General features: G+C 40.6%; 1 protein-coding gene across 1 annotated transcript in view; it reads right to left on the bottom strand.

Moving 5' to 3' along the window:
* LOC148022448 (ribonucleoside-diphosphate reductase small chain-like) overlaps positions 1-13,095 on the bottom strand; it is a 36,974-nt gene extending 23,879 nt beyond the window's left edge. The window contains exon 1 of the mRNA XM_087695068.1: positions 12,067-13,095. Within this exon, the coding sequence (XP_087551194.1) occupies positions 12,067-12,181 (115 nt within the window). The 5' untranslated portion in view covers positions 12,182-13,095. The remainder of the gene's footprint in view (positions 1-12,066) is intronic.
* Between the last annotated feature and the right edge of the window lie 2,748 nt (positions 13,096-15,843).

The raw sequence follows: 15,843 nt of genomic DNA, 5'->3' as shown, positions 1-15,843 counted from the left end.
GGCTGGGAGGTGAAATGAATCTCGTGCTCATTTAGTATTGGACTACTTTCCTCTAGTCTTCTTCATCTTCTGAGCCGCATGACATTGGTATCAGAGCCGCCATCGCATCTTGTTGGAGCCGTTGGGTTCTCATCTTGCTAGTTATTTGTGAAGTTTTTCTTTCTGGCGATTACAGGCGCAAGGGCCACACGATTCGCCTGACATTGGTGCAAGGGCCACACGATTCGACTGACATGACACGTTATCTATCAGTCGTTTAAGGTCGTCACCCATCGTCCGTCAATCGTTGAAAATCACCACACGAAATTGTAACTCGTGGTTGTGCCACATCACGTAAGTGTGACACGTAGCAGGCAGATGAAAGGCGTGAGGCGAAGCATGAGACGACTGTTGTAGCCGTGACGAAAAGCGTCAGAGGCGTGAGGCGAAACGTGAGACAACTGCTGTAGTCGTGACGAAAAGCGCCAAACAGTATTCAGGTCATACACGTCACATAGCTGTCTTCAAGGAGCAGTTTTGCAGTAGCATCGTCTCCTCCCGATTGAAGCCAGCACTTAAATCGCCACCAGCTGACTGAAATCAGTCAGATTCATCATACATATAAGATTCGTGGTTTACGTGATAGTCCCGTTTTCTGCCGAAGAACTTCATTTCCAGCATGACTGGTCTAGTCCAAGAAGACAAAAATTGTTCCTTACTCTTCGGGCTTATTAATAAAACCAGCAACAGTAGCCCTGCCATTAAAACCAGGGAAGTACTTTACTTTGTATGCAAATTTCTTATCTTTGCTTTCCAATTCCAGTGTATTAATGCCAGAAAAAGGGAAAGAGGGAGTAATGGAAGGTTCTAGTTCTGGGGACCACCCTATGGTAGATCCCCATGAATCGGAGATGCAAGAAGAACAGTGGGAAGAATTCTTTGCTACACGAGAACAATTTGATGATCTTACTGCTCGTGTGCAGGCTCAGGGGGTTCAAATGGAATTTTTAACTCAAACACTCACTGAAATAAAATCTCAATTAACTTTATTGTTAGAAAGGGATAAAAATAAGATAGAAACCTCGGATGTCCCATCTTCATCGAAAGATTTAGATGTGACTATGCGAGATCCTAAGGAACCCCACCACAAGTTGAGGGATAATCCAGTTCTAAAAGATATGAAACCCCCTCAGTTTCACGGGGAGGAAAAAGATAGAAATAAAGATACAATCTTTAATTTTCTCCAAAAATGGGAAGATTTACATAAACTTAAAAATACTCCACCACATCTCCAAGCACTGGAGGCTAGTTTAACTTTGGGGCCCAAAGCGTATAAATGGTGGCGAACTTTAAAGGAGGCAAATAAAATACCTGAAACTTGGGCTCAATTTGAATCCGTCTTTTTGAAAGAATTCCTTCCTGAAAATGAAATGGAAAGAAATTGGGAAGATTGGGATTATGTCAGACAAAAGGGAAGACCCCTGCTGACATATCCGGAGGAATATCGTGAGATAATCCTCAAATTGGAAAGAATAGATGAATTTCAAAAGACGAGGATTCATTAGGGGACTAGATAAAGCCTGTAAAAAGGAAGTAAAAAGGAGTTCACCTAAGACACTAGAAGAGGCAATTAAATTTGCATTAATCAATGAAGATAGTATGCGTCCAGGTACACTCACTAGTCTCACTAATACGGAGCCCAAGTCTAAGGAATTGGAAACCTCAAAATTTGTGGGCAAATTTAAAAGAAAAATGCAATTTTTTAAGGGTAAAAAATAACCTTTTGAAAAGAAACAATATGTGAGGCCAAAGTTAAGTCCTGATGACTTTGATAAGGCCAAAAAAGAAAAGTTGTGTTTCAATTGCCTATCCCCTAACCATGCTGCTTGGAATTTCCCTCAAAAGAAAAAGGGGGAAGACAAAGGAAAGGATAAGGACAAGGGCAAGGGAAAAGAAAAACAAATCCATGTAGTACAGACCTTAGAATTAACGGGGCGTGAAAGGTATAAATCTTTAAAGGTCTTGCACATGGATGTACAACACAAGTGTTGTATGTCAACTTCTATGTGGCAGCCTACCTTTGGCCCACATGATTTAGTTAGAGTGCATGGATTGATAGCTGGAAAGAGGGTTAGAGTCATGATTGATGACTCTACTACACATAATTTTATAAATTATGCACTTATCAAAAAATTGCAACTTCCCCAACAAAAGAGTGGGCATCAATATGTTGTTCGTATGATGCAAGGTCAAGATAATAAAATATGGAATACAATGGTATCCAATTTGAAAATTGAGATTCAAGGATATAAATATAAACTTGATTTCCAAATTATGAACATGGAAAGAGCTGATATTGCTCTAGGGAGGGAGTGGCTATGGGGATTGGAACCATCCTTAAAACGTAGTTACCATCATAATACACTGGAATTTGAAAGAGATGGTAAGACTTTTGTTATTCAAGGTGCATGAAGTATCTGATAATCCTTTGCTGTGTTCTACTGAGGTTCAGAAGCTGATAAAGAAGGAAGTTTGTGAGGTATACATGTTATGGTCTCTTCCTGTACAAAACACTTTTACTTTCTGTAATATAAAGCAACAATTTTCTTATGTTTGTGAGTTGAATGTAAATAATGAATTAAGTAGTTTGTTAGATGAATTTAAAGATGTGTTTCCTTCTGATTTACCAAGCGGCCTTCCACCAGATAGGGGTGATATAAATCACCCAATTGACACAAATAAGGATACTCACCCTATTTCTAAACCACCTTATAAGTTAAGTGAAACACAGCACCAAGAAGTTGAAAGACAAATTAAGGATTACATTGATAAAGGGTTTATTCAACCCAGTAATTCACCTTGGGCTTCGCCAATTTTATTAGTAAAGAAAAAAGATGGTTCTATGCGACTTTGTGTTGACTATAGAGCACTTAATAAAATAACGGTGAAGAATAAATTTCCTATGCCCAGAATGGAAGATCTTTTTGATCAATTACAAGGGGCAAAATTCTTCACAAAGATAGATTTAAGATCAGGCTATCACCAAGTAAGAATTAAGGCACAAGATGTTCCCAAGACAGCATTTCGTACTAGATACGGGCATTACGATTTTTTGGTGATGCCTTTTGGCCTCACTAATGCACCAGCTACCTTTATGAAGCTGATGAATAGTGTTTTACGGCCCTATCTAGGACATTTTGTAGTAGTCTTCTTGGATGATATCTTGATCTTTAGTAAATCAAGAGAAGAACATTTGGAACATTTACAATTAGTATTCCAACTGTTAAGAACACATTCCCTTTATGCGAAGAAAACTAAATGTGAATTCTTTGCACAAGAGGTCAAATATTTGGGGCATATTATCTCGAAAGAGGGAATCAAGATGGATCCAGAAAAAGTTAGGGCAATTATTGAATGGCCATCTCCAAGGAACCTGGAAGAGCTGCAGATCTTCCTAGGTTTATCTGGATTTTATCATAGATTCATTCGAGATTATGCCAAAATAGCTGTTCCAATGACAGACCAACTTAAAGGGAAAGGAAAGAGCTTTAATTGGGGAACAGAGCTTTAATTGGGGAACAGACCAAAATGAAAGTTTTCAAAAAATTAAGGTAGCTATTGCTATAGCTCCAATATTATTAATAGTGGATCCCAATAAACCATTTGTGGTTGAAACTGATGTCAGTGATAAGGCGATAGGCACGGTCTTATTACAAGAAGGTCGACCAGTTGCTTTTGAAAGCAAAAAATTAGACCGTGCAAAACAGAATTATTCTGTTTATGAGAGGGAGCTGTATGCAATAGTACATGCAATGAAGAAATGGAGGCACTATCTGTACGGTGCCAAACTTTTGATTTTATCGGATCATGAGAGCATTAAGTGGCTTAATGATCAACCGGATCTACACGGGCGTAAAGCCAGATGGGCCGAACTCCTCCAAGAGTTCAACTATGAGATAAGATATAGAAAAGGAAAGTATAATATAATAGTTGATGCACTTAGCAGAATGCCCATCATTAATGAATTGAGTTTTACTCAGTTCACTTCCAACTTGCTTGAATCTTTAAAAGGGAAATGCCAGGTTGATCCGGCATATTCCAACATATGGGAAGCAATAAAAAATGGGGATCCAAATGAAAGTACTTGTACTGAGGAAGGAATATCTGAGGACGTTCAACAAGGAAATGGAGCATTAGGGGTTGCTCAAACCGGATTCAAGTGGAAGAATTTTACCATTGATAATGGTTATTTACTCTACAAAGGTAGGGTATGTGTCCCGAAAGATACAGAAATAAGGCGCCAGATACTCTTTGAGTGTCATGATACCCCTAGCGCGGGACATCCAGGAGTTAATAAGACTTATAGACTTATTAAAAGGCAGTTCTATTGGCCTGGAATGAATAAGGACGTCCTTGACTATGTGGTCAAATGTAATAAATCCCAGGTTAATAAAGCTGAAAGATTGAAAATGGGAGGACTTCTCCATCCACTAGAGATTCCTTCAGGAAAATGGGAAAGTATCTCCATGGATTTTATTGTTGCTTTACCCAGAACACACAGGGGGCACGACTCTGTGTGGGTGATTGTGGATAGGTTAACCAAAATGGCTAGATTCATTCCAACTTCAACTGATGTTAAAACACCAGAATTGGCTAGATTGTTCGTAGAGAACATATACCGATTGTATGGCCTTCCGGCAAATATAGTTTCTGATCGGGATAGAAAATTTGATAGTCAATTTTGGCGTGCGGTATTTAGGAAGTTGGATACTAAACTTAGCATGAGTACGCGGATCACCCGCAAACTCATGGGCAAACTGAAAGGGTTAACCAAATCCTTGAAGATATACTTAGGGCATATGTAAGTAAAAGGCAAACTAATTGGGAAGAGTATCTACCGATAGCAGAGTTTGCATATAATAGTGCCAAGCACTCTTCCACTGGATATAGTCCATTTATGTTAATGTATGGGTTTCAGCCCAGAGCTCCTTTTGCAGTAGGACTGCATAAGGAAAAGGTTCAGGCAGCTGAGGATTTTTTGGAGGATATGAATAGTATGTTAAAATTGGCTAAAGAAAATATTAAAAAAGCTCAACATCGAGCTAGAGCATATGCAGATCCTCACCGAAGAGACATCTCCTTTAAAGAAGGAGAATTGGTTTATCTTAAGGTGCCTGAACAAACTAAAACCATGAAAACGGAACAATGTCCAAAGCTTTCACCCAGGTATTGTGGTCCTTTCATAATACTTAAAAAGGTGGGAGAACTGGCTTACAAGCTCCAACTACCTGCTGGTAGTAAAATACATCCAGTTTTTCATGTAAGTAACTTAAGGAAGAAGCTGGGTAATTTGGATAATTTAGTTTTAAATGATAATATTAAGGAGCTATTAAATGACCAATCTAATCCACATGAACCAGAAAGAATATTAAATGTTCGTAATAGACGAACAAGGAATACTATTTATCAAGAATGTTTGGTTAAGTGGCAAGATTGTTCAAAAGAAAGCTCAACATGGGAGCGAGTAAGTACTTTAAAGAAAAGGTTTCCCAATTTACAGTTAGACCTTCCAAGTATCGTTTTCGAGGACGAAACCGATTCCTAAGGGGAAGGAAATGTTATATTTATAAGGTAAATTAAGGGAAACATGCACGAGGCATGACCGTCCGGGGTCTTGGGCGCCCGAACGGGTTTTAGGGGAGCCTAGAATTAAAGAGAGTCCAAGAATAGTAGGACTCACCAAGGTTTGACAGCTGGCAATCGGATCACGATGAGTGTGGCCAACAATGAACTAGGCAAGGCTGGGAGGTGAAATGAATCTCGTGCTCATTTAGTATCGGACTGCTTTCCTCTAGTCTTCTTCATCTTCTGAGCCGCATGACAAAGGGGATGTTGAACATCAACTAGGGCACGAAAATCAGCATGCTGAGAATGAATTACAGCAGCCTAAAATTGTAGTACAGCAACCTGAACATGCAGTTCAGCAACCAAACAATGAGGTCATTGACATTCCCTCGGATGTGGATCCATTACCTAATAACACAGATCATTGGGTAAGAAGGTCTACACGTGTCAAAAGACCTATACAAAGATTTGATCCTTCTTTGGACTGCATTTTGCTCACAGATAAAGGTGAGCCTCTTACGTATAAAGAGGCTTTATCATGTGAATTGAAGAAAAAGTGGGAGCTAGCTATGCAAGAAGAAATAAAGTCATTTTATCAGAATGATACTTGGGATTTGGTTACATTGCCCAAGGATAGGAAAGCCATTCCTAACAAATGGGTCTATAACATTAAATGTGTGGATGGCAAACCCAAATACAAAGCCAAACTTGTGGCTAAGGGCTATACACAAAAGGAGGGCATTGATTTTCAAGAAGTGTTTTCTCCTGTTGTCAAAATGACTACTCTTCGAGTGTTATTTGCCATTGTAGCATCTATGGATCTTGAACATGATCAAATGGATGTTAGAACTGCATTCCTGCATGGTGATCTAGAAGAAGAGCTATACATGAAACAGCCTTAAGATTTTGTTATATAAGGAAAGGAGCATTTGGTATGTAAGCTTAAGAGAAGCTTGTATGGTTTGAAACACGCTCCTAGACAATGGTATAAAAATTTTGATGCCTTCATGCTCTCACATGGATTTAAAAGTAGTCCGGATCACTACTTATATATTCAAAAGGCTGATGATGGAAGCCTTATTATATTTATGCTTTATGTGGATGATATGCTTATTGCTAGTAAGCATAAAAGCCAGATTAATGCATTGAAAAGACAATTGAATCCAGCCTTTTGCATGAAGGATTTGGGTATTGTTGAACACATTTTGGGCATGCATGTGACACAAGATAGAGAGCCACAGCTCTTATTTCTCTCACAAGAAAGGTACATCAGCAAGGTACTTGATCGTTTTTCTATGGCAGATGCTAAGCCTCTTGGTGTGTACCTTTACCACCATATCTTAAGCTTAGCAAGGTAGATTGGCCAAAAGATGATAAGGCAATCAGCTCTATGAAGGGTGTTCCTTATACTTTAGCTTGTGGCTCACTCATGTATGCTATGGTTACCCCTAGATCTAACATTGCTCATGTAGTGGAAGTTATGAGCAAGTTTATATCAAATCCTGGCAAAGCACATTGGGAAGCAGTGAAATGTATCTTACAGTACCTTAAGGGCACACAAAGAAAATGTATTTGCTATGGAAAGGGTACGTTAGATCTACAAGGGTATTGTGATGCAAACATGGCAGGTGACTTGGATACTCGCTAGTCTACTGGAGGGTACATCTTTACCTTGACTGGTGGGACAATTTCTTGGTGCTTAGATTGCAAAAGATAGTAGCACTCTCTACCACTGAGGCTGAATATATTTCAGCCACTGAAGCTTCAAAGAAGCAGTTTGGCTTGGTCGTTTGGTCAAGGATTTTGGGCTACCCACCAAAACACCGGTACTTTGAGATGATAGCCAGTGTGTTGTATGCCTGGCTAAGAATGCCATATTTCATGCACGTATCAAACATATTGATGTTCAGTATCATTTTATCAGACAAGTTCTGGATGATGGTCTAGTCACACTGACTAAAATCAAATCACAGGATAACCCTGCAAACGTTCTCACTAAAAGTCTTGCAAAGGCTCAACATGAGCATTGCATTAGACTTGTGGAAGTCGGTTAAAGGTTCGCTTAGGACCTTTAAGTAGGAGGTAACTTTGATACCAATTTGATGAGAGCTAGCGGAAGTAGAGAGAGCACGCATATTAATCGAGGTACTAAACAGTGAGAGTGAGAGTAAGAGTCGACCGATAGGTGTGTATCAATGTGGTACACACAAAGAATAAAAGAATATATTTATACGTAGGGTACGATACACTTACACGCACTAGAGTGAGTTCACATGTGTGAAGTTATATATACATGGGAGATACACGGGAGAGCATAAAGGGCCTTTACACCCAACATGTTGCACATGTGAGGTGTAGCTGAGGTTAGAGTACATTTATAAGCCCGACACTCGAGAAAATCATGGGATATCAAATGCAAAAGTTATTATAAGTTATACCGCACAAGTACTTGGTGGTATTTGGTGCCAGTTGTTGGCCTAGGTCATTCACTTGGCCATAAGTGTCAGTTGTTGACACTAGAGAAGTGTGTTTAACGATACCTAACGCCAATCTGATAGTCAAAGATGGCGCAAAGGCACTCAGGAATGGAAGTTGCCTAGCCAATTTAATTATTGGCCAGTCAATTTATTTTTCTAGACACCGAAATAATTATTAGATTAATTTTTAGTAATTTAAGACTTTCAATTAATATTTAATTATGGATAATGATTAAAAAACCATTTGAAAATACTACCATTTGATTAAAAAATGCCCATATAAGATTGAAAAACATCTTTAGAGGCTGAAAAGAGGCATTTTTAGTATATTCAGCCTACAAGAGAAAGGGACAAGATGCTATTGGTCTGATCTGCAACCATTGGAGGACTTTGGAGGCAACCAAGGGCAGGAGAAGAACAATCAACAACAAGTAACAACATCTATAGGCTGTTGAGACAAGGCAACAATAGTATATGACTGATTTTCTTCAATTCTTCACAGAGAAAGTCTGAATTTTCTCTCTCCTCAGCATTCTCTCTCATCTCCCAGCCTTTCTATAGCCTTGCTCCGAAGATTACAGCATTGAGATCACCAAAGGCTGAGAAATTTCAGGTTTCTCTACTGTAAACCCTAATCTACAAAGTAGAAATTAGGGCTTAGGAGTAGTTTTGGGAAGCGTACTAGAAATTGGAAGCTTCAAGACTTGGATTCAACAAGGCTGAAGTTATTTTCAATCAAATTCAAGTGGAGGGACCAGAAAATCAATGAATTTATGGCATTTTCCATCTCCATCAAAGCAGGTGAAGGCCAATTGATTGCCCGAATCAAGGGGCAAATCAAGTTGAAGACTTGCTGGTCATTTTGGACAACAAGGGGGGTTGGAATACCAAAAGGGATTGGAAAAATCCCATGTACATCAACTTCTTCTTCAACTAAGTTAGAGAAATACCAAAAGGGGCACCAGTTTTGGGGCCAACAGGATGTCCATTGTCCAAGATTATAAGTTGATTTGGATTTCTCCATTTTATAATAAATGTTGCTACTATGACTAGGTTGTAATCAAGGAATTACCATCCATCCACAGAAAGAAGACTAATTTCGCTAGTACAATACAATATACAATGATGAGTCATCATAAACCATACAACAATGATCACCAATTAAGACCGTGGATACCCAAGCTATGAGTGTACCAGCCACCACCAAAGGTGTCTCAGAAAGAACCCGATGTCAATAACAACTTAAAAATAAAAAAGAATCATAGCAGCTCTTTTATGTCTATCAACAATGCCTCTGAAGTAGTACACATGACCATCCTATCACCAATGCCGCAGTGCAAAAATGACTACGGATTCCCCGCCTTTGGCCAAACCACTAAAGTGTCCCCTCATGTGAACTTGAACTGGTAGAGCCTAAACCTAGACCTAGAGATTATGAAGACTCGTCGATAGATTCATCACCCTTTGTCATTGTCTGCACCTTCTCCTTTTGTAAAGCAGTTAATATCATGCCATCCTTCTAGTGATGTCCCCCTTTTTGTCACAATAATAGGACTGAGACTTCTTCTTCTTCTTTCATATATTATCCCTCTTTGAAGCTCAAACATCTAAAATACTTGGAGACAGCATCCTCACCAAAACCTTAATCTGAACACAACAAGAACACTCATAAATGAGTAAAGAATGTCTACATGCTGAGCATCAAAGGGAGAAGCCCTTGGAACCATGATGAGGGATACATAGAGAAGATGAGTTGGGACAAGGGATCGTGAGGGATAAAGGTGTGCCAAGAATACACACTCACAAGATTTTCAAGAGTTCAAGCAATAATGAAAGTAGAGAATGGATCAACAGTACACAGAGTGTGGTGTTTGAAAAACATGACAACCAAATACACAAGAACCCTCTCTAAAGCTCAACAATGAATCACAAAAGTTCATCAAGAGACAAGACAACTGCAAAGGACACAATCTGATCAAACACAGCAAGAAAATGATGACTCAACCAACAAACAAGAAGATCAACTTAAAAAGACAATCATGTAGCCTGCAAACAAATTGAACACTGAAAACACAGGGTTAGCAAATAAAAACAGAAGCTGATTAAGCAATGAATGCAGTAAAACTGGAGAAAACAGGTCGTCACCTGCCTACAGATGTTAAACAGTCAAAATGCAAGCATCTGTGCAGAAAACACAAGGATCAGAGGTTGGAAACAGGCCGAAAAACTGCAACAGATGGTCACCCAGGCTGTAGAAAAGTTGCAGCAAGTCAGGACAGGTCCAATCAGCAGCAGCAGACAGTGTAAAACACAGATCTGGCACAAAAGAAATCTGCACCACATGACCTAACACAGACATCTGATACCATGTCAGAACTGGGTGCAGCGATGGAAGCATGTAAATCTGCTGTAATAGGCTGCACAACACAAGAAAGAAGAGAAAAAAGAAACATTGCAAAGGAAAGAAGAACACTACACAAAGAACTTAGAAGAAAAGAGATGCTCGAGAAATGGAATCCATATACCAAGACATGAGACACTACAGAAACAAATACAAACTGGAGGAGAGAGTCCAAGCCTATAAATAGGCCAACAATCAGGAAAATTCGGCCAGCTGATGGAGCCATAAATACATCAGGTCAGCCAACAATAAATGACCAAGCGACCAGAAATTAGGTGACTACATCACTGATAAACAAACTATGCCTAGCCCACTAGGACATGCACAGACTCACAATGAACTGACTATATCCACTAACAGCCTGTCCTCACACAACTCGAGTTTGTACCTACCCTAAGCTGTTCGCTAATTGGAGGTTCCAATTTGTGGCGCTTGTGAAGAGTCCATAGACGCAATTTAGGTACAAAGGTGAATACAAGGATACTGATTGGGAGAGTTTACAAAGGAGTGGTCTTATAGATGTGGCAAGATGTACCTCTATTGAGCATTGCCTACAACACATGATGGATTGATATGGCTCTCATGACAATGATGAGAGAACCAATGCCAATGTGAGAGCTAGTGAGCTGAGCCAGAGCCAAAGGCCCAATACCAATTTTATGACTCGTTTATGATGGTTTAAAAAGGGCTAGAAAAGTTTATCACTTACGGAAGGTCTATACATCCATCAATTGTTCATAGAATTGGAGAAAGGAGATGATAAGTCCGATGAATTTGTGTCTACTTGAATATATGCTACCTAAATAGGTGAAGCCCCGTTTTTTAAGTTCCATGTATCCAAAAACTTATACACTCGATCCATAACAAGTGCGTACTAGTGTGCTGGAGCATCACCCTTTCATTCCCACCTTTTAACGACTTAGCTTCAAAAAGAAAGAGAAAGTTTAGGCCAAACAATAATCTTAAGCTCAACTAGATGAGCTCATAACTGAGTAATTTTTGGATAACTATTCGCCATGCCATTGTACCATTGTAAAAGCATATGCCCTAACAGGCAATACTAACAACATGGCTGGTCAAGCTCTACTGGCACCAATGTGTAGCCCTTGTTCACCTTATATCCTCAAACAAAATTCAGGACATTTTAACACTTCCAAACTGCAGCAAGAGATCAGCAGGACCACCAACAAAGCAGCAAGGTTGATATTCTTCACTGTGTGTTATGGCAATGATTCAAGCCATTCTTTCTCAGTTCAACGTGGTCTGTGTATATCATGTGTCCTAGAACAGTCTCGCTGTTGCATTAGTCTATAGAATAGGTAAGACATCTCTCTATATACAATAAGAGTTTTCCATGAAACAAGTAAGACATCTCTCTATATACAATAAGAGTTTTCCATGAAACAAGTAATCAACAACCTAACAGAAACAAAGTGTGCGCGTCTGCCAGTGGTGCCTCGTGCTATTGTTAATTCAACGTTCAAGCAATAGCAGAACACAAAAACATTGTTTTTTATTTTCTTTGTTGGATACGCGCACACCCGCATTTGTTCAGAATTGATGAGAGGAAATACTTGGGCGGACCTGTCCAGAAGCTTGCTTGCGCCTTCTTATACATTTCCCAGATGGCAGGGTATTGAATTGGAAACATACAGAAGCGGTGTGGATTCTCGCCGAGGAGGGGCTCCGCCTCCGCCATGCAGGAAAATCCTGTCGGGGCTGACAGATGAACGGCGCAAATTTAAAAGCTACAAACGTCGGTAAACCCCAATGTCTTCGAGTTTTTTTTCTTTTTCGACAGACAAAACTTTTGACCTTTTTGGGAATCGTTAACTCGTCACACCCAGGGGCCAGTACCTTTTGGAACTTTTTAGACGCTAAAAGATAATTTCTATTGATATAGAGTAACAGAGAGACTTCACATACAAAAGCCCTGTTAGTTCAGCCATTTGGTGAACCTAGACAGATCCTCGCGCTCAATTTTGCCACCAAACTTTTGATGCTATCGTTGGCCAATTAATTGTAACAGTGGTCCCCACAAATATAGCTTTGTTCCTGGTATCCCAGATTGCCTTAAGAGTAGAGATCCTAATCAGGTTTAGCATTACCCTTCCTTCCTTATCCAGCTTATTGCTTTCTCCGAAGATACATGCTTGCAACTCGAAACCCAGCTCCAGGGCATCTCCGATGTGTGGGAGTACCTCATTCCAAATCTGTTGTGCCTTACAGCCATTCCAGAATAGGTGTAGCATATCTTTCTCCCCTCCGCACATGCATGTACCATCCCCGAAACCTCTTTGGTGCATCTTGCTCGCAGTGATCATGGCGCCCATTATGATCCTCCATCCGAAGATTCTGTCCTGAAGTGGGGTTCTAAGTCCCCAAAGGTTCCTCATGAATGTCTCAAATCTGCTAGAGTCCAGCTTGACTTTCCAGAGCCCGTATACCCTCTCCACTTCATTGTTCCTACACATCAATAGGCTATTCAAGAATAGGTTCCATGTTGCCCCTTCTTCACCATTGATAACCCTGTTATCCGCCTCGATCCAGTGCTTAGCTCTACTCAACCCTTCAACTGTCAGAGCCTTGCACGACGTCCCACTTCTAGATCAAGAGGCGGTTTGAGCTCCCAGGCCCAAAATATATTTGCCTCCTTATCGAGCTCTCGTCTTTCCACATCCGGATTTCCCTTCATCAAAATTATGTTCCAGCTCGCTATTATGTCAGCAATTATCCCTTTGACTTTGGCCACTAGTAGTGCATGTGAAGTTATCATGTCTCTACCATCAATATTCCACTAGTAGTGCATGTGAAGTTATCCGGATTTCCCTTCATCAAAATTATATTCCAGCTCCCTATTATGTCAGCTATTATCCCTTTGACTCTGGCCACTAGTAGTGCATGTGAAGTTATCATATCTCTACCATCAATATTCCATTGTCTACATAAGTACATATTCTCTTGTTCAAGAATGGTAGGTAGAAATTCCGGCCAGGGTGTCTCGGATCTCCTATTCCCAGCATTTCCTCAAGAGTTTTCCCTTTAGCGCATTTCTTTCAAACTCGAGCCAGGGCAGCGCTAGACCCCATCTTCCATGCTTCCTTTCATTGAGTCTATGCTAATTGGTGCCATGTACCGACTTTTACCTTGTTTGCCCCATAAGAATTTTGCCACCATGGAATCCCATACTTTGCATTTGGTTCTAGTCCATTGTAGTACTACTAGAGGTAAAATCTTATCATGGGAAGGACGAAGAGCTTGAGAATTTTCAAGCGAACGTGGAGTGGCCAAGCCATGGAGCTCCAACTGTCTAGCTTGCTCCTCACCTTCTCCAGAACCCAGCTGATTTTCATGCTCTGCTGCCCTGTGTCGACCCCCATTGGGTATCCAAGATACCTATAGATGGTTCCTCTATTGACTATCTTCCTTGGCCATCCATGAACCATGACATCGTCTTCTGTCACACTGATCAGTTGTGACTTTTGGAAGATCAGTGTGACTTTTGGAAGTTGATTCTGAGCCTTGTTGCTCTCTCGTATACATTGAGTGCCTGCATGGTTCTCTCCAGGTTGTCTTCGCTTGCCTCCACCATCATAAACAAGTCATCTGCATAGCCCTGCCTTGGGAGTTGCTTTCCCTTATACTTGAACCCCTCCACCTGTCCCTAAATCACTGACTTTTCCAACATCCAGAACAGTGGGTGTGAAGCAACGTCAGATAGCAGCGGGCTTACCAGGCACCCTTGCCGCACTCCTCTACTTACCACAAAGGGTTCCAATAGTGTGCCATTTATAGAGACCTGGGCTTTGGCTAGAGAGGCATGCTTAATCAATTGCGCCTTTTTGATCCTATAAATCTGTGTCTCTGGCATGGGGGTGCCAACCTGCCTGTTGGCAGCCTTCTACATCAGCCTTTTCGCCCATTATAGCTTCTGTTTTTCTTTTCAGGTCATCCATATTCCTTGAAGTTGAATACACTGCTGCACGGTATCAATGAATTGATCCCAAGCGTGGCTCACTTGTTCTGCGGTCTTCTCCTTCAGCATCTGTATGGAACCACTTTATCATATATTCGAATCTGGTCTGCATGAAGTGCCTACTATTGGCAACAAACCGGCGTCTTGGCCCGGCTATCCTGCATGGCTTAGCTGAGCAGAAGGAGATTCTGAGTGGCATGTGATCGGAGAGGACGTTCCTGTACTCCATAAAGAGGTCCACAAATGCAGGGAGCCATTCCCCACCTTGGGTTAAATACCATCTATCTAAATGGGCCCAGTAGCATGGACTGTTTAAGTGCATTGTAGGTTCTAAGTCTTTCCTCCATCTACAAGTACTCTCATATGTCAACCAGTTGTCTTTCCTCCATCCACAAGTACTCTCATATGTCAACCAGTTGTAGGGAGTCCGCCAACTCCTCCCAGCTTCCCCTCTCCATGAGAGCAACAAGTGTGCTGGCATCTTGTTTGTCCACGACCATGTTGTAGTATCCCCCTAACAGCACCCTGTCCAGGCTACATTCGATTAGAGTGGCCCACATCCTCTCCCTTGACCCATGATCATTGTAGTCATAAACATTAACCCATCCAGCTTCTTGTCTTGCCACTCCATAATCACCACTAGCCAAACCCATCCACAACTAATGCTATCATCAAAGCAACGAAACAAGTTTGCATGTTATGGGATAGAAAGAAACAAATACCTGAAAATGTGGAGTTGTTCGATTCTAATGTTCTAGAGCTTCTATTGGATGTCAAGTTCTCTGCATTCCTTGACACTTATTTTGTGTGCAAAGATGGAGGACATCACACTATAGATTGTCCTTAATAGGTGGTGGAGGAAAAGAGAGAAAGGAACAAAGAAAAGAAAATGGATTGGCCAATTGCAAGATAGCACTAAAGAGTGCCAAACAACCAATTGGAGAAAAAAATCCAATGCACCAACAAGGGCAAAGAACATAAAATCCTCAATTTAGGGGAGGGGGAGTATTGAATTGATGATTTGCTGAACCTTTGAGTTGAAGCTAGAAAGGTACAATTAAAGGGTCACTCATATCTAGTAGATGATGCTTCCAATTCTTACTTTTTAAAAGCATTGCAAATCAAGAAGATGAGGGAGACAATTTTAATGATTGAAGATAAGAATGGTAGGGTGCTCAAGGAAGAGTAGGATGTTGCCAAAGTTTGCACAAAGTGCCTCTCTACCATATGTTGGCACTAAAATGGAGCAACCACCTAATTATTATAGACAAAGACTAGATGAATTCTCGTTTGTAGAAGGAGGCTACATCAAACTGAAAGATATATTGTCCCTCGACAAGGCCTTTTTAGTTGAGGAGCTAGTGTATGTCGTTAAAAATATGAAA

The sequence above is a fragment of the Lygodium microphyllum genome, chromosome 16, assembly GCF_053477565.2.
Source record: "Lygodium microphyllum isolate KBCC chromosome 16, Lygodium_microphyllum_v1.1.10, whole genome shotgun sequence".
Classification (NCBI taxonomy): Eukaryota; Viridiplantae; Streptophyta; class Polypodiopsida; order Schizaeales; family Lygodiaceae; genus Lygodium; species Lygodium microphyllum.
Note: the sequence above shows the minus strand (reverse complement) of the source record. Positions and strands in the feature narration are given on the sequence as shown.